Below are 19,435 nucleotides of genomic sequence, written 5' to 3'. Positions count from 1 at the left end.
CAGGGAGAAATGACACTGATCCCTGCTGGTACATTGCTAACCCTCTTCTGTTTTATCTCTTATTATTAACAGTTTCAATTATGTCAGACCACCTTTAGCTGACCCAGTTTTATAAATGGCTCTCAGATAAACTAGCACATGGGCGAGTTATGTAAGATTTTCCAAAGCGCTAAATTTTCTTTGTGGCAAATAATGCAAAAACACAGAAAAAAAACCTTCACATTATTTGGATTTTATTTGATATTTAGTGCTGCACTTTGCTTCAGTCACGTGATAAAACATATGACAAGAGTCACTATCATTCTGAAAACATTAAAAGGCAGTGACGTCAATGCAAATACATGTCTCAGACTAGAAAATACATTTACAACATTATAAAATACAGTAGATAAACAGTTGGTCTGTATGCAGTAGATTGTGCTGAGCTCATCAGCAACAACCTCCAGCTACTTTTGTTCTCCAAGACTGATTCAGATATAAACTGGATACAAGAGTAATTTGTAAGATACAAGAGTTTTAAATCACAATTCTATCAGAATCTTTAAGTCTACGACACTGACTACTGTAGTGACAGCTAATGTAAGACCATACTCTGAGCTACAAGGTCGCTATTCATCGCTATTGCTACACGAGGAACATTTTCTGCGCTAACCATTTCCTTTATGTAAAAATAAGCGAGGTCAGTGTGGATTACCGGACCCATGAACGCAGCAAACAAACAGGCAGAGAGAAAGTGCGACTTTATGAGATGAGATAACCAGAAGTTCCCCAATGAGGCATCTATTTGTAAGAGTAAAACAGTATTTCTATTGCTTTAGGTCACTGTGTGTGTGTTGGTGGTGGGGAGATCAGTAAACCAGGTCTGTGAAGTCTGAGGAGCTGCTGTAGAAAAAGAAGAAGAGAAGAAGCAGTTTGATTATTTTGTAGAACGGTGTCCGGTTTCCACCAAAACAGTCTTAGTGTTGATAAACAGAATTAACTGGTGAGACATCTTGTAAACACATCCAAATATTACAGACTATGAGATCAGTTATAAGCTGTGGAGGAATCATTTTTATTTAGGTCCCATATTATATAACAGTAGATTAAGCAATACATTCGATTCAGACGGGATATTACTGTTACTATTACTACTATTACTTTTTTTTTGAGTGAAGTGAAAAGTGAAATTAATTAAATACAACAGGAGCCTTTCTTCAAATTTTAAAGGTTCCATATAGTATAAAGGTAGATGTACATGTTGTCTTTGATTATAAAGCAGGTCTAGGTTCTATATTAATACTGTGAAAGTATCAAACCCTCAGTCCACAGAGAAATGCACACAGCCTGTATTCAGAAACTGAGCCTTAAAACCAGCCGTCAGGACTTCTGTAACTTTGTGATGTCACAACAAGGGAGGCTCAGAGCCTCCTCTCTTCTGATTGGCTCATCGACCTGTTGTTACTAGAGCTCCAGAGAGAAGCCTGAGAGAGGAGATGTAAAACTACACTGAGATGGTTTTTGGTTCTTAAAACCACAAATACATCTTCTTATGGATCAACCCTTCAAATAAAACACAGGGAAAGTGTAAAATATGAGACCTTTAAGTAAAAACGGTAACATGCATTCAAAACTTTACTTAAGTAAAAGTACAGTAGTATTATCATGAAAATTTACTTCAAGTATAAAAGTAAAAGTACTCACTATGCAGCCAAAATGGGCTCTGTCTTCGTTTCATTATTATACTTTATTATACTGTGTTATACTGTACAAATTCTACTTCTGCTCCGGTTTGTGATTTCCTACATTTCCCGTGATGCCTTTGAACACCCCCCAAGGAACTGGGATGCATTTGGTGTAAATAAACATTTTGTATTGCAACAGCATGAAATATGCAACTGGAAAATAGTATTTTGTGCAACAATACACAGTTTGTTCTACTTGTTAGCAACTAACAATGTTGTATTTTGATTATAACTATTTCAAATGAAGTGTGTTTGTGTGGAGCCGACAGTGTGTGTGAAATATAATTCACAGTGTACATCTTCATCTTACCTTTCGCTGAATGGCTTCTTAACAAACTGAACTTGCTCCCTCACGCTTGTCCCAAACACAAACAGCTGCTTCTCAGCGTCAATTACACACTGCAAGAAACACAACACATACACACATCACATATTTACATGTAAGTAACAATACGGCCTTTTCTCTGGAAGCATCCACAGACCAAAGTTTTACTTATTTTGCTTCACTGGTGGTGAGAATGTAAGATTTTAGTTATTATTATATCTTCCTTATATGTTGATGATGATATTTACTTGCTCATGTATTGGATGATTTACTGAGTTTGAGGCAACAGTAGTGAAGGGGAAGTAAATGATTTACCCTGAGGGACTTCAGTGTCTTGTTTCCCAGCGACATCAGTGGCCTGTTACTTTCTGTGAATAGATCAAATTGGTGGGCAATAATATTAATATTAATAGTAACTGTCTCAAGGTGTCATGTTTACACTTGGATGAGTCGTATTCCTCTTTCTTACCCACTATGGCAAATGAACACATTATCCTGAGCTGTCCGATGGTCAGACTGAGCTCCCTGATGTGACCATCAATGCAGAGCTTACGCTGAAATGGAAAACCCTCCGTCTCCATTTTGTTATCATCCACCAGTCCTTTTAAACTTTGAGAGAAACAACAACATTACATCACTGGATACTGAAACTGGCCTAATGTCAGTCAGATTGGTACATAAGATGAGTGTATGTGTGCTCTGAATCATCTCACCCTAATCTCTCCACAGTCAGCGAGGACATCAGGTTCAGTTTGCAGCCGGTGTCAATCAGCACATTCACTTCCTGTCCTAAACACTGTGATCACACAGGGAAGGTCGAGGTGGAAGTGGATGTATGAAGGACACGACAGACAGAAATAAAAGGAAAAAATATTAAAGGGCTTATACTGAATATAAATACTGGAAATACTTGTTTTACCAAAATAAAAGTACTGTATTCTGATTGGAGATACTTGTAGATACATACAGCAATATGTTACTATAATGGAGTATATTTTTAAAGTAAACTACATATTTTTAAGTACCTTGACCAACTGGTTAACTTCCACTCACCTTGCTGGGCACGTAAATGAAATTTTCCTCCTCCTCTTCCTCATCTTTATGTGAATTTAAATGACCACTGAGAAGGACCTCTCCGTTGTTTGGCGTTACTCCACACATGTTCATCCTTCCCCGGGACAGCTTAGCCTCCAGCAGGCGCTTCTGTAGAATATGGTGTGGCTGCTACAATAAAAATTAAAACAACACAAACTTGAGTGGAAAATATGGTCAAGTTCTCATTAGCTGTTGGACCTAAAAAATTATTCATAATCTGTAATAATGCTGCCACCTTGACCTTCAGAGACCTTCTTCATTGCCTACAGAAGATGCAAACATTAGGCTACTTTTCATTGATTAAATTTCTTTTATTTAGGCAGGTATCAGTTCATATTTACCACATTTTTCCCTCCCTTTTTTCATGTTTACCCCAAAAGACAAAAGCTGGGACTGGTAATGAAACAAAACAAAACAAAAAAGAAAAACTTGAACAGCAAAATATGTCATTTAAAGAATTAGATTATAAAAATGAGCATAAATGACCAACAAAACAAAAAACAACCTTAAAAGTTGGGGACATGTTTTCCAGTTAAGAAACAGTAATCATCATTATCATCAAATTTGTCATGTTAACATTCAAACAACATCCTTTTTAGATCTTTTATTTCTCCTTGTAGCTACATTATAGATGCTACCATTATATAGAATAACAGCAGAAATAAATTAAATAAGAGCTAGTTGTGAATTAGGAGAGACACAATGGCACATCGCCCATATATGCAAGAGTTTATAGCCTACTGCTGTTCGTGTGGTTTAGCCACGTGCCCTGAAATAAGTGTAACTGTGCCACTATAATATGAGGCCCTTTCTGAGGCTCACCCCTTGTTTAGATGTCCCGAGCTTTTTCAGTCCATCCAGAGGCAGCAGATCAGCCGAGTCTTTATGGAGGAACTGGATCGCCTGTTTCAGCCTCCTCTGCTGCCTCAGAGCCGCAGCATCCAGGACCCCCGAGTCCGCCCTGATCTCCTCCCGCATCCCTGTGAACATGACGTTTATGTTTATCCTGCTCTCTACCTGTCTGCATACAACTGTGCAATGAGGAATCCCCCCACCACACCCCCCGATGATGTTAAGTCCAGTGGAGAGGAGACACCCCCATAATACGCGTGTGGTCAAGTCAGACAGGTAACAAATAAGACTTCTGGTTAGATTTCAAAATAAAATTCGTACACAAAAACTCAGGTTTGATATCGTTCTTCTGTATAACGCTGCTGTAAATTAAAAGTTATTAAAAGGTTCATGTGCAATAAAGCTGGTGAAGTGAATCCATGAAATTAAACCTACCGAACAAACTAACCAACAGATTGGCATAATTCCTCTCGTCCACACAGGGCATCTTGACTAACCTAGCCTACATGCTACAGAGCTTTTTTAGACAATACAAGATCAAGTTGCACAGAAAATGTCATATAATTGCAGATCACACTGTTTTATAATGGAGGAACAAAAAACAAATTAGAAACTGTAGGAACAGAAAAGCAAAAGTGAAGAACCAAAGCACTACAAACAGCAGAACAATAACGATTAAATGCAAATGAATTAATGTAATGCTAAAATGTTAAACTGAATAAAAATTTTGTGAAGTTGATTTTAAACTTAATATAGGAGGGTATAACTGTAGAAATGTATAATACATAAATACGGGATACAGTCTTTAGTTGGGGGCCACAAGAAGTCGTTATAATGCTTTTAATATGAATGAGAGCTTTTAGTTTGAAAAGAACTTCCGATATCAGCCTGTCTGTGTTTGTGTGTTTGGTTTTGCTTGATGCAGCTTTAACCTGCCTGAAAGCACTGAAACACAAACGTCACTTTACTAAATCGTGACTTCAGTAGAAAAAAACAGAAATGTTTTAAAAGTGAGAAATTGTGGAGGTTCTTCTGTTTTTGAAATGTGATCAGTTGTATTGGATTACAACGCACAGCTGAATAAAGTGTACATTGAGTGTATGTCCTGGTGACACAAAAATTAAATAATGGTCTTAAAACTAGATTATGTATGCATTAAGTCCATACAATAAAGTATGGCCTCATTTAGGCTACTTTAATAATGTAAACCTTGTTTTTTATTTCTTATCTATATCTGTATCTTATTATCTCTCACTAGCTCTCCATCTATGTTACTAACCCACATTACGCAACAGAAAATTGTGTGTGTGTGTGTGTGTGTGTGTGTGTACATGTATAATATAGTATGTAACATATGGTCATTTTGTAGGCTCTAGTTTGTGTTGCTGTTGAGCTGTATAGCTCTACACTAACAGACGTTTCTACTGTTTTGTGAAGCCCTAATAGAAACACTTGTCCATATAATGCAATATAATGTATGTTATGTTTGCATATAGTGAATATGGCAAAAAAAGCTGAGCTGAGATAAATAAACATAAACCTATGTGAATTATAAGCCATTAGGTAAAAATAAAATAAAATAAAACAATCATAATCATAATCACCATGATAATAATCATAAAATATTATAAATAAACAAAACAATTTATCAAAAAATAATACAATAAAAAAAATAGATACATGCATAAAATAAAAACTAAATAAAAATAAAAATCTACTTACAAAATGTAATATAAAAAAAATATATATAAAACATATATATATATATATATAATTAAAAAAAATAAAAATATGACTAAAATAAAAAATATTAAAATACACATACGTAGATTTTATAATAAATAAATTAAAAAATAAAAAATAAAATAAAATTGACCCACCCAAACACGCATATGTAAATGTTATTTCTGTTATTTTAGATATTCCACATGTAATGTTTGGTGTCACTGTCAGCCCGACATTTCTTCTCTTCACTTCATTGCCCACATTCCCTCTGTTTTTCCCACATCACCTTGTTTTCAACATGGAGGCCGAAAAAACTCCCAACACATCGCTGTTTACGTCGCAGAAAATCAAATCTAACAACATCTTGCTGCAGACATCGGCTCGGAATACACAATTTTGAAAAGCTGTCGCCTTGTGTTGAAGTTTAAATGTTTATTTTCAACGAGGACGCTTCTCTTTTTCAGTCCAAAGCCTGAAACAATACGAAAACCGACGCGGAATGGCGTCTGGCAGGGGCCCGGGGACATGAATAACAGCAACACAAGCGCCGGATCTTGAACGACGGACATTGTATTTGACCAATAGAAATGGGATTAGCGAGTCTGTAGCCAATCAGAGCGTCTAATGCGTGAGTAGGTTGGTCCACGGATCAGAGGATTGTACTGGTGTACATGTTCCCGGTGTGCGGGCATCGCGGAGCGTTTCCTGCACTGGTGCATGGTGGTCGAACAGGAGGAATTGTTGGAAATTTTTCGGAGGTTAGTTTATAAATTGGTTTTTACCCAGTGTGCATTATTCCCACAGCCATCTCTGCGAAGGGTGGGGGCGGCAGGCTGCGGCAGGGAGGGAAAGACGCCTGGGAAATACGGTTTTAGCAAAAATAAAGTGACATTCAGCGGGTCAAAATGCTTATGTTATCATTACTTAGCACAGCGGTTGCTCGGTCTTGTTTCCGAACTGCGTCGCTAGTTTCACGGCTTGAAGCTTCGCGGAGACAGCTAGCTACCCCTCCAGCTACCGTACACAGTCAGCTCAGACTTCAAATACAAACAGATGTACGTTTGGTAACCTGGTAATTTTTGAGAAATAGTGTGATGTTAGCTGCTAAAAAGTCGTGACAGCGCCGGTTGGCGTAGTTATCACCGCTGTTAGCATGGTGGTTAACCTGCTAACTCCGTTATGACAGGGCGTTATAACCGCATCTGATCGTACACACATTCTGTCACTGCCGTAACTGGCCGGCGTCAACCTTACAACACAACCGACTTACAACACTTGCCATATAATGTTTGATTTCATAGTGTCAAATGTGGCAAGTCATAGTTGTGCTACATCATAGCTAGCTAGCCTCATATGCTACATTCAAATCAACAAGCGCCAAAAACAGAACAACGGCGACAGTAGGCAGTAACACTAGAGGCCAGTCAGGTAAAAACAAGTCAAATTTAGCTTACAGCAACCTGATAAAGCCCACAAATGCTGGTCATTATAACGTAAATAAAAGCAGCTAACTTAATTTGTCAAATGAAGATGTAAACAAGGCTGGATTACAACTGTTAACTTCCCCAGAGCTCCAAGACTCTGTTTAGTTGTTTTAAATAAACCTATATTTGTAATTTAACAGAAAATGTGTGTGGGAAAATGTGCTGCGAAAGCACACTTACTGATATAATAAGGGCATTAATGCTGTTTATTTTTTAATTATCTGAACTTGAGGCCCCGGCTTGAAGTGGTTACCTGTTTTAAGATCTTCATTGCCTGACCTTTGTGCTTATTCACCCACTTGTCAGTTTATTAGGCACACCTAGCTAAAACTAATGCAGTCTAATAGAACAGTCGTACAGTAAGCACTCCCTTCATAAAGGTTATAATGTGCAGTTTGTTTTGAACAGGTGTTGAGTCAACTGTGTGATCATTTTGGAGCCTGTACTGTGTGGTGCTGTTGAACTGTGTTGCACTACACAAAGAGGTGTGTCTGTTGTTTGGCCTGCCATGATTGATTTGAATGGGTTGGACAAAATAATAGGAACACCTGTCAACATGACAGTGCAATTAAACAGCACTACAGACTACACATCGAACACTGAGACCTTCATGCCAGAAGGATTTATTGCAGGATTGGTGTATTGGACTGCATTGGTTTTAGTTAGGTGTTCCTAATAAACTTCCAACTGATTGTATGTTGTTGGGCTCCAATAACGATTATTTTCATTATTGATTAATTTGCTGGTTACTGTCTCAATTAATTGTTTGGTGACAGAAAATAGTGAAAAATGACTGTTCCATTTTCCCAGAGTCTGATGTCATATCTTCAGATGTCTGAATTTGTTTGAAAACCAGAGATATCAAGTTTACTCTCATATATAACAAAGAAAAATCTCACACCTTAGAAGCTGAAGAAAGAGAAAGTTTGCCATTTTTACTCAAAAAATGTTAGTGATTAAATTTCAGTCAATCAACTAATCACTGCAGCTTTAGTTTTCACAAATAGAATAAGGTTTCAGAAATCTGAAAATGTGTTTTAAACTCTATTTAGCTTCTCCTGGATAATGTGGTCCAGATTTGATGGCCGTACATATAGTGGTTTTTGGACCTGGTCTGATGTTGTCAAGATTGAGAGACAGGCAAAGAGAAAATAACCCTTTTTTAAAATGGTCTTTACACTCTGCCCGTTGATCCTGTTGAACTGTAAATTAATAAATGATTAGTAAAATAATATATATTTACTCCTGTGTATTTGTTAACCTTAATCCATAGTAATTGTATATATAATGGTAGTGGTTTTTAAGTCAGGCCTGCTCATGTTTTATGTATTTATATATTTAATTAAAAATGTATTTAGAAAATCATCACACATAACAAGGGTGACATGACCGCTACAAATTTCTATGAATCAAAAACTAAGACGTATATTGTTATAGTACAAAAAGTCTAAATATACGAAGGCCATAGATTATGACACTGGATGTCCTTAAGAGAAAATAAGCAAAAAAGTAATTTTAAAAACTTTAATTTCTGAACCTGAGGCCCTGATGTGAAGATGGTATGATGTTTTGATCAGATTACTACACAACATATCTAGGTACACATACAGTATTTCAACATAAACAGATTGTACATATTGCACACGTGGGAGGAACAGGGGTTAATGGGAACCCACCATCTTATTTTCGAGCCCTACTTGTCATGGAAGTAATTTGTATGTTTCCTGTACATGCAATATGTAACAAGTGCGATACTATAGTCAGTGGACCACTAGCTCTCACATATTGTACAGCATCTCTATCCTCAATGTGTTTCTGTGTGTGTTTACTGGCATGTGGACACCACTTCATGTCTCAAATGTGTCTCCTTCTTGTGTCACTTCAGCAGCTAAAGCATGCTCTTGGCCCAGATAAACCGGGACTCGCAGGGAATGGCAGAGTTTCATGATGCAGACGGGCAGCCGGTCACTCTCTGTCTGACAGAGGCTGTGACAGTGGCAGGTGAGCTCCCACACTTATACCACCATGTAGTTTCAACATTAGACTACAACACTGCCTGGGATGGACAACAGGCCATATTATTTTGTAATCTTATTTCATAATTTCTTTAATAAGTTTCTTAAATAATTTAAACATATGTCATAATGTTGTAGCTGTACCAATTCTGAAGAAATAGGACAGACTTTATTAATCCTATAAAGGTAGATTTAAGTGTCACACTACAAATCGAGATACTTACTACAGATAAGTTATAAAACTTGAATACTATATACATTACGATCATCTGCTCAAAACAAGGCATGTAGGAATACGGTAATTGATGTAAAAATTAATCTTATTTGGGGATGCAATAAAATAGAAAAAAAACATTCATTCTTCATCTTATTAAAACACCTTAAAATGTGCTTTACTTTCCCATTTTAAAGAGTAAAATCCAAAGAGTGAGTGAGTCCTCCATTCAGAGGAAGTTGGATTTACCAGTATCAGATCTTTGTCCTCTCTTGACCCCTCTGGAAAATACCATGCCATAACAATGATCTCTTACTTCTTAAGCTGACAGTTAAAGTATTGTCTTTGTCAAATAATTCACCAGATGGTGATCAGATGGAAAGCATGGACACAGTGAGTCTGCAGGCTGTTACTCTTGCGGATGGATCCACTGCGTACATCCAGCACGACTCCAAAGCTTCCTTTTCAGACGGACAGATCATGGACGGGCAGGTGATCCAGCTGGAGGATGGCTCTGCTGCCTACGTTCAGCATGTGTCGATGCCTAAAGCAGGTAAACGCAAGTCTCTGCAGTATCTCCAGACAGAGAGAGTAGTGTTGTCGTTGTACTTTGTTGTGTACTGACACACCACCCACAAGCCTTGCAAGGGGTTTGTGGCCTGATGGAAGACAATAATTTATTTGTATTTCATCTGGATGACAAGGCCATTTTATAGGAAAACAGGCATATACACAAATATCCAGAAATTCAGCCACAGCAGGGATTAACCAGTTTCTGTTTGCAAGGTGGTTGTGCCTAACTTACTTTTTTTCCATTATAGGAGGGGACAGTTTACAGCTTGAAGATGGACAGGCAGTTCAGCTAGAAGATGGAACAACAGCCTACATTCACACACCCAAAGGTACAACCTGTTAAATATCTAACAATAACTTGATTTTTTTCCCTCAGATAATTTTAGGTTCCTCTCATCTGTTTCTTCATGTGTGTTATAACATTTCTGTGTCTGTTTCTGTATCTGTGTCAGTAATCTAATTTAATTCCATCCTTATTTTCCATAACACCCCTTTACAACTTCTAGAGACATAGTGTACAAGTAACTTGTTGCTTATAATCAAAAGCTAGCTACAGGGCTAGTTTGTGAACATTAGAGTGTGTTTCTCAACATGTCTCATACAACATGTGTCTTGTGGCTGCATTCAGGTCAGATCTGTTTCTTTGAGTGTTAAAATTAGTCTTTTTTGTACTTTGATGGTGAATTTCCTGCTCTTATAAGCCTAACTGGTGCATATTGGCTACTCTAAAAAGACTTATATGAGGGAGTGACATCAAAATATAATAAACTGTTGTGTTTTAGATCAGTGACACAAGTGTCCAGCGTTTTATTATCTACGTTTTATTCATGGGTACGACTAAAAATGGTCAAGCGAATTTAAAGAAAGGATAGAAATTTACAGCGCATTAACAATAGCTAACTTTTAACAGTGATAACTCAAGTCTTTTTTTTTTTTTTCAATTAAGTCCCGTCTTTCTGCTTAGTGACTTTGTACAAAGAAGCAGTTACTTTGTCTGCAGACATGTACTGTATGAAATCATCCATCCAAAAAAACAACCATCTCAGGTTTTATACCAGACCCAAAGCCAGTTTCATCATTTGATTTCTCTCTCTACATCATTCTCCTCGTCTCTGTGCAGATGCATATGACCAGAGCGGCCTGCAGGAGGTGCAGCTGGAGGACGGCAGCACAGCCTACATCCAGCACACAGTGCACATGCCTCAGTCCAACACCATCCTGGCCATCCAGGCTGACGGCACCATCGCAGACCTGCAGGCCGAGGCCACAGCCATTGACCCGGAGACCATCAGTGTGTTGGAACAGTACACCAAGGTAAACATACTACATAATTGTACTGGTGTGGCACCAGTTTGGCAAAATTGTCATGTGACACAAAATCAAAAACTCAACAGATTTTTGTCTTGATTCATTTGTGGTCAGTTCAGAATAGTTTGCACCTTGTTTTGGAATAATCTATTGTTGCTGTACTGCACTGCAAATAATACTGGAACCTTTTTATACTTTTCATTGATGATATATTTTTGCTATGTCAGTGACATTATATTTCATACTTTGTTTTTTGTATATGCGTATACTATTTTATTTTATTTATTTCACTTGCCATGGAAAAACTCTGCACTGACATTGTTTTAGATAAATTAAATTTTGTCATGTAATGTTGTGGTGATATATTAACAGATTTTGTATCCCACAGTAGGTTTATGTTTATTCTTTGTCCTTTTTTATGCAGTCTGTATAAATAATATGTTGTTAAGAATTTGATAATATAAACTGTGTTGATAGCTGTTGTTTGGATTAGATTATGATGCATTCCTCATGGTTTATCTTGTAAAGCATTTTTGGAGATACAGATAACATACCTGTGTCTTAATCCTTAAATCTCCCTTGGTTGTGAATGTTCATAACTCTCCTCTCTCCTGCCTGTCAGGTGGAGAACATAGAAAACCCCTTAGGGTCGTTCAGCAGAGTGGAAGCGGACAATGGCGTTCACATGAGGGTAAAGTCTCTTTTTTCCATTTTTTTTTTTTTTTCATGACTTTTTATTCTTTGTTCAGATTTACACGTTGACATGTAATTCATTCTTCATTCAGATTGTGTTACAGGATCAAGACAATAGGCCAGGCAGGGTCTCAAATGTAGGAGAAAAGTCTTTCCGCTGTGAATATGAGGGCTGTGGAAAGCTCTACACCACTGCCCACCATCTCAAGGTAAGTGTGGGTGTTGTGGTTGTGTGTGTACGAATATTTTTGCTGTGTTGCCTTGCTAGGTCCTACTTAAGTATGTGACTGTAAAGACAATATTTCCCTTACAGCATATACAGTGTCACTGCTACAGTTTATTTGTGGTTCTTACAGGTACATGAGCGCTCCCACACTGGAGACAAACCATACGTCTGCGACTATCCTGGCTGTGGCAAGAAGTTTGCAACAGGTGACTGCGGAGAGCATATTTTTTCACACTGGATGGTTTATTTAACGTTGAAGCAATTTAATATATTTTTTAAACAGAATTTACACATTGGTACAAGTTATATTTTTTTCTGATTTCCAGACTGCATAGTTAAGAATAGAAAGATAGTGCAGTAGATAAGCTTGTATATGGAAGGTATTGTGCATTTTGTGACTAAAGCACTTTCTCCACTGCTTCTATAAACCATGAAGTTTATTTTCAGGTGTGGAGGCATTTCAGATGTAACCTCTGGGACAGGGCAGAGCCCCCTAAAGTACGAAGTGTGGTCCGCACCAAACTAGCATGCTAGCTTCTGATTAGAATGTTCACTAATTTACTAGCTAGTCATGTGATTCCATTGAACACACAGCAGATGTTGTCAGTGTTTTTAACAAGCTATAGCTACCATAACACCTGGAAATGGTGGGGTCTGCAGTCCCCCTGCAAAATTGGTGCTCTAAGCAAAATTATGTTACATGGCGATAACAGCAAATACCCATCTATATGCAATTACAACAAAGATATACATGATTATAATGGAGAAATGGGGAAAAAACTGGGGAAATGCAATGCTGAGGTCAATGACCTCTCAAGGTCACTAGAAGTCAGATACAAATTGCCTCCACATCTGAAATGAAACCTTGGGATACGTAGATTATATGCTGAAACTTTCAACTTACCTTGATGAAAATGCTATTCCTGTATAGTGACATTCTTGACTAATGAACGCGTCAAAATCAAAGTCACTTGGCACTCAGGTGCTGTTATTACACAACAAATGACTGAACTGAAGTAAAGGTGTGTTAACCAGGAAGACGTGAATATTAGTGACTCACTTTCTGTTTTCTATGGATATTTAAGGGTACGGCCTGAAGAGTCACTCACGGACACACACGGGGGAGAAGCCATATAGATGTCAGGAGCTAAACTGCTGCAAGTCCTTTAAAACCTCTGGAGACCTTCAGAAGCACACAAGGACTCATACAGGTACTCTGCCACACCCAGACACTCACTGACCAGTCATAATGTTGTTGTAATACACAGGAAGACCGAAGGTGTGTAAGAGTCTCATGTAGGTGTCATACGTCTGGCTCAGGGTTCAACTGCATTTTCCTACTGCTGACAGCTGAAAAGATAATTAGAACTACTTCTTAGCCTCAGGGCTGTTTTTTAATACAGAAGTGACTGAGTGTTCGCAGCTGAAATTCCGTTATTTTCAGGCCAGAGTCATACACCACATGATTTTTGAAACAACACAGATTGTGGTACAGTGCCAGGATTGGCTGAGCAAAGGTTTTGTTGAATAGATGTGTGGAGCTGAATTCTCTCTGAGAGCTGCATAAATGCTGGAGGAGTTTTCAGGCACATGGTCATCATGAGAAGCACGCCACCCAGATGTTGCTTTTTATTTTTGAATTACACCATTTTTCCTTGTTTGTCATTTATAGAGTATTATTATTATGGTCTTAAAGAGAGACACACAGTGTTTCACAGAATGTACCAGCATGTGTAATGTCAGCCACTGTAGATTATTATTTCTCTCTATAAATTAAAAATCTCTAACAATCAAGTCAAAATGTATTCACTATTTTTTTAACATAAAGCTGGTCACAGCATTATTGAATTGAGAATTGATTTTAAACCTAAATTTCCCTCTAAATACTACAAAATATCAACAGACCCACACAATATATTTTGGAAAACTATGGAGATTTTAAACTGGAATATTAGCATCTTATTTCTTCTGTTGCAGGAGAGAAGCCTTTTAAATGCCCAGTCGAAGGCTGCGGCAGGTCGTTCACCACCTCCAATATCCGTAAAGTTCACATCCGAACACACACTGGTGAGCGGCCATACTACTGCTCTGAGCCCACCTGTGGACGGTCCTTTGCTAGTGCCACCAACTACAAGAACCATATGAGGATTCACACCGGTGAGTTCTTTCACACCTCAGTCTGTTATTTTGTCTGTTGTCACAATGAGTCAGCAGGCAGCTCTCCAGCTCAGCATCTGTACTGAGCCTTTAATGAAACATACAACTTCTTACAGTAATAATAAACATGCAAAACTCATTATCTGATTATTTGTCCTGCTTCTTCAGGAGAGAAACCTTATGTGTGCACAGTGCCTGGGTGTGAAAAGCGCTTCACAGAATACTCCAGCCTTTACAAACACCACGTTGTTCATACACCCTGCAAACCTTACAACTGCAACCATTGTGGGAAAACCTACAAACAGATCTCCACGCTCGCCATGCACAAACGCACAGCCCACAACGACACAGAGCCCATCGAGGAGGAGCAGGAGGCGTACTTTGAACCACCAACAGGTCAGTGTGAATATAATGATATAGAGAATTCCTCAATATGCAGTTTTTTATAAAGCGTGTGAGATGTTTTGGATTTAGTCGAACTTGAATATGAAACTGCAACAATTAGTCAATTAATTGATTAGCTGATTGATAGATATTACATTGGCAACAATTTTAATAATTAATTAATTAATCATTTCAGTAATTTTTCAAGCAAAAATGCCAAATATTCTGTGGTTGCAGCTTCTTCAGTGTGAGAGTTTGATGCTTTTCTGTCACATACGACAGTAAACTGATTATATTTGTGTGTGTGTGTGTGTGTGTGTGTGGGGCATGAAAAAACAGGAAATATACACAGATTGAAAATAAATGAAAAATGAAATTACACATGAATGACATGGAATAACATTATTTCAAACGCTGACACAAAATCTTTCAATCTTAATTCAGATGCCATTGACGACCCGAACGTGAACTACACAACGGCGGTGGTTGAGGCAGATGACTCCGGCTCAGAGCAGGTTCCAGTGGAGAGCTCAGACATGGTTGGTCAGCAGCATGTTGCCTTGGTAACGCAGGAGGATGGAACACAACAGCAGGTAATGGATTGCAGTGACATCACAAATGATAAATACATTTCCTACTGTTCAAAGAATTGAAGGCCTCTCTCAGTACAGTGTACGCCAAGTTCACACTCACGTACTTTGCAAGCTCAATTTAGGAGTCCCAACTCCCGATGGGGTGACATGCAGTCCGAGGATACACCCATTAACCAATCTGTAATATACATATTAAAAAATAAAATACAATTTGATAGAGATTACACAACCTCCTTTCATTTTCATTCATATACATGTGTATGTATATATATATATATATATATATATATGTACAATATATTATTTATTTATTTAATTGAAATGTGTTGATTGCATGTACTTTCCAATAAAAAGGGAATCTAACTTAACCTTCAACAACAAATATTACATTTCAACACTGCAGACATCAGAGCCAGCAGTAAATTACCAAAGTGCTGGCTGAGATAATATTGTTCTCCCCATGTTTCATCACAAGCCCCAGCGGCCCTACTCTAGGCTGCATCTGTAATTGTTCTATAATGGTCCCATGTTTCCTAATAGTGGTGTCTTGTGACTCATGTCTATTATGAATTTTTGGGTTAAAACAAAAAAAGGAATAAGGCACTAAAACTAATACTAAATATAACTGAAGACAAAATCTCGAAACAAAAATGTGACCATGTTGTTCCAAAAAGGTGCCTATATCTGTATTATATTGTGTCTAACAACAGGTCAGTATCTCTGAAGCAGACTTACAAGCCATGGGTGGCACAATCACCATGGTAACCCAAGAAGGCACAACCATAACCATCCCAGCCCACGAACTGACAACGCAAGGTGCTCACTCGGTTACCATGGTAACAACAGACGGCTCAGATGAACAGGTAAACAACTGCTTGACTTCTGTGGAGACTGTACAAAATGTAGGAATTATGTCTGTTTTTCTCAGTTTAGAGGGTTTTTGATGACATCTAACTGTTGACTTAAACCAATGTACCTCATAAGACCAGACAAACAGCCACACCGCAACAGTGTTTTTCAGGTGCCTCTCAATTTCTAGGCTTATTGTTGGACATGTAATTGTCAATGCTACACTCTGTTAGACCTCCATTTCGGCAAAAATTGTAGTAACTAATTGATTTGTAACCCAAACACCAAAGCAGTTGGTTGATTTGAGTATAATGTCTCTGTCTCCCTTAGGTGGCCATCATGACACCTGACATGACCTCGTTCCAAACTGTGGAGGAGGCAGGCTACAGCCAAGGACAGGATGACATTCATCCTGTCACGTTACTGGCCACCTCCAACGGCACTCACATTGCTGTGCAGGTTGGTAGAACGACACCATAGGAGTGAATAGACTGGTGGGGTGAGTTCCACTTTGTTTAGTTCAATTAATGACGAAGAAGACTGGGTACTGGGAGTATTGATTCTACAGAGTATGCTGCATTTGTGTCTTTTGTTTTTGATGAAAACTGAACTCAGTGGTCTGTTGTTTATATGATACTGACAGGAGTTTAATGTGATACTGACAGGAGTTTCAGTCAGGACTAAAGGGTACTTGAGGTAGTCCCCCACATAATCACTCCACAGATCACACCCCGTTACTATTTGCTTTAACGCTTAACTAAAATCATGGGTAGGTGGGGTTAAGCTCAGTAGGTGTGTCTCGGCCTTGCTGCTGGTGCATTTGATTAGGGATCAAACTAAACTGAAACTTAACAACCACAGGATGTGTGAATTTATATGTAATCCACTCTTTCTGAGAAAGGAGGAACCAATGTTCTATTTATAGTGATTTACAGTTGTGGTTTTATTTCATTTTGCCTTGACACCTGAACAAAAGGTTCTCACCAAAAGCAGAAGGAAATTAGTGGAATTTTCCGTACATTAGAGTCAACGTTTTCCATTGGTGGGGTGACCAGGTGATTATGTCATGACAAACACTCGTTGTCCCTACATCAAACAGATTTACTACATGAAGGACAAGGTTTTATCTATTCAAAAATTTGCTTTAACTGCATATTATATTGTTATGTTGAATTTACACAATATATTAACTATTTAGGCCTAAAAACCCTGAGGCACTATGATCACATCAAAGGTTGCAGGTCTGATGACTGACCTTAATATATCCTGAAAAGCATTGTTTTCATTTACCCCCTCCTGCCCCCTCTGTCATGGTAATTACAAAGCAAACACTCTTTTTCTACCCTTTATCACCGTGTGACAGTCATCAATGAAATTCAGTAGTCTTTAACACATTCAGTCACGGTCAGAGGAGGTATTGTCCTTCAAAGGGGTGGCAGAGTAAATGGATTAAATCAGTAGTACTGATAAATTACCAGTGATTAGCAGTATGTCATTCAATGTTTGTATCATGCACACGGTTTTCCTTTTCTCTGTAGCTCAGTGATCAGCCTTCGCTGGAGGAAGCCATAAGAATAGCATCAAGAATACAACAAGGAGAGTCGCCGGGCCTGGATGATTGATGGATTCATTATGGACTATGATTTAGGATCAAAACCATCTCAATTGGACTACATCAACGAGAGAAATCGAGTCTTCCTCCATGGTTTTTTTCCACAAAAGAACTTAGAACTTTTATGTGTACATAGGATTTTGATAACTGGAGTTACGCTATGCTATTTTGTCCCTCAGCCAAAAAGATGGGAGAAGGGAAAAATGCTTTCTAATGTTTATGGTGCACAGTGCACAGTGCAGTGTACAGCTAATGCTATTTCTAATAAAAAAGATTGTGTGATTAATTGACTATGCTTGATTTTGAACACCTGATTCTGATTAAACTGTTCAACATCCCCTTTGCTCAGATGTTAAGGTAAAAATTAAAACACATACAAAAATGTGAAATATATATATTATAGATTCAGTTAAGGGTTACATAACATTTTAAAACAGGTATACTAGTATTACTAGTATGTGAGCAAAATTTGTAGTAGTTTAGACAAAAAGGAATAATTATACAAACAACTAATGACAATATCAACAAAATACAGAAATTGTCAAGATCTGTGGAGTAGATGAGCATTGTGAAAACAGAACCTTGTCAATTTTCCACCATGAATTGGAACGTGTGTTTTTAAAGTTCCCCCTAGACTTAAATAATGGTTAAGACTAATAAATAAATTTATTTAACTGTACTTCAGTATAGTTTGGTTGTACTTTCCACTTTAAATTGAGTGTTTCCATATTATGCTTTTAGTTTCTTTTCTGAGGCAAAACTTGTACTTTTTACTCCACTATATTTGACAGCTCTAGGTAATGACTAATTTCTTTTTTGTAGTAATTTTTTATTGCTTTTATTTCATGGTTTAAAAATACACGTGTAGGTGCAGCAAGACATAGTATATCTAGACATATATATCAGCATATATATGTCTTACTGAACCACCTTGTTTATTTGGTTGCATTGCTACTTTTACCTAAAGTTAGATCAGAATTCTTCATCCATCTGAACATGATTAAATTTGAAATAGTTAAGATGATTAGAAATTAACTTGATTGTAAAGATGCTGTAGATGAACGGGGGAGGTGGGGGGGTAAGTAAGTAAGTAAGAGATGTAATTAATTATTATTTAGTTATTGGTTTGAATCATAGCCGGATGAACTTCTGAGGGGCCCTGGAGCAAAAATTTGTTGTTGGGCCCCCAGTGTACATGGCTGTTTGGTTATTTCCCCAGACACCCACAAACCTGCCAGTAGTCTAGAAATAACTTGACTATTTATTTTATTTATTTAAAATGTATTTATTCACGTGACTAGTTTATTAATCGATTAGTTGATTGACAGAATATTAATTAGCATCAATGTTGATAACAGTAATAATTTAAATAATATTTTATTAAAAATGCCCAAAATTCTCTGGTACAAGATATCAGATTTTAATGATGTTAAAGTTGACATGATGGTGTTTTGAACATGTTCACTTGCGCTTCAGGCAATATTATTTTATTCACTGAATAATTTAACAATTGTCAGGCTTAATGATAAATAAAGTAATAATTGATTGCAGCCTTACACAATGGAATAATCCTATCTTGGCTAGGGTTTTCTGTGTGTCTAATGTC

General features: G+C 37.6%; 2 protein-coding genes across 8 annotated transcripts; one reads left to right on the top strand and one right to left on the bottom strand.

Moving 5' to 3' along the window:
- Positions 1-216: 216 nt before the first annotated feature.
- LOC111649164 (nuclear receptor-interacting protein 3) lies at positions 217-6,251 on the bottom strand. 4 transcript variants are annotated; one of them, XM_087171875.1, is made up of 8 exons: positions 5,877-6,251; positions 3,967-4,124; positions 3,103-3,273; positions 2,763-2,845; positions 2,519-2,658; positions 2,365-2,417; positions 2,035-2,123; positions 217-882 (listed from the first exon to the last, which is right to left on the bottom strand). In XM_087171875.1, exons 2-8 carry the CDS (start codon positions 4,120-4,122, stop codon positions 849-851), a joined length of 726 nt encoding a protein of 241 aa, XP_087028001.1. In that variant the 5' UTR covers positions 4,123-4,124; positions 5,877-6,251; the 3' UTR covers positions 217-848. The 4 variants fall into 4 exon arrangements, with proteins under 4 accessions (XP_087028001.1, XP_087028002.1, XP_023254684.1 ...); XM_087171876.1 differs by having other exon boundaries at positions 6,008-6,251; XM_023398916.2 differs by lacking the exon at positions 5,877-6,251 and having other exon boundaries at positions 3,967-4,577.
- A 9-nt stretch (positions 6,252-6,260) lies between these two features.
- On the top strand, positions 6,261-18,115 carry znf143b (zinc finger protein 143b). Of its 4 annotated transcripts, none has more exons than XM_023398922.2 (15): positions 6,261-6,479; positions 9,094-9,206; positions 9,799-9,987; positions 10,256-10,336; positions 11,128-11,321; positions 11,938-12,006; positions 12,101-12,217; positions 12,365-12,440; positions 13,320-13,445; positions 14,212-14,391; positions 14,560-14,787; positions 15,220-15,368; positions 16,079-16,231; positions 16,548-16,676; positions 17,756-18,115. In XM_023398922.2, the coding sequence occupies exons 2-15, from the start codon at positions 9,101-9,103 to the stop codon at positions 17,837-17,839; spliced, it is 1,881 nt and encodes a 626-aa protein (XP_023254690.1). In that variant the 5' UTR covers positions 6,261-6,479; positions 9,094-9,100; the 3' UTR covers positions 17,840-18,115. The 4 variants fall into 4 exon arrangements, with proteins under 4 accessions (XP_023254690.1, XP_023254689.1, XP_023254692.1 ...); XM_023398921.2 differs by having other exon boundaries at positions 9,091-9,206; XM_023398924.2 differs by having other exon boundaries at positions 9,091-9,206; positions 16,548-16,716.
- The last annotated feature ends 1,320 nt before the right edge of the window (positions 18,116-19,435 follow it).

Source organism: Seriola lalandi, unplaced genomic scaffold (assembly GCF_002814215.2).
Source record: "Seriola lalandi dorsalis isolate HSWRI2012SDOR001 ecotype SW California unplaced genomic scaffold, Sedor1 jcf7180002050061, whole genome shotgun sequence".
Taxonomy (NCBI): domain Eukaryota; kingdom Metazoa; phylum Chordata; class Actinopteri; order Carangiformes; family Carangidae; genus Seriola; species Seriola lalandi.
Note: the sequence above shows the minus strand (reverse complement) of the source record. Positions and strands in the feature narration are given on the sequence as shown.

Coding starts and splice junctions, on each gene's coding strand:
- znf143b (XM_023398922.2), top strand. CDS start 9,101: ATGCTCTTGGCCCAGATAAACCGGGACTCGCAGGGAATGGCAGAGTTT. Junction 16,232..16,547: donor CAGACGGCTCAGATGAACAG/GTAAACAACTGC, acceptor TGTCTCCCTTAG/GTGGCCATCATGACACCTGA. Junction 16,677..17,755: donor GCACTCACATTGCTGTGCAG/GTTGGTAGAACG, acceptor TTTTCTCTGTAG/CTCAGTGATCAGCCTTCGCT.
- LOC111649164 (XM_023398916.2), bottom strand. CDS start 4,134: ATGTTCACAGGGATGCGGGAGGAGATCAGGGCGGACTCGGGGGTCCTG. Junction 2,659..2,762: donor CTGACTGTGGAGAGATTAGG/GTGAGATGATTC, acceptor TTTCTCTCAAAG/TTTAAAAGGACTGGTGGATG. Junction 2,418..2,518: donor GTGTTCATTTGCCATAGTGG/GTAAGAAAGAGG, acceptor ATCTATTCACAG/AAAGTAACAGGCCACTGATG.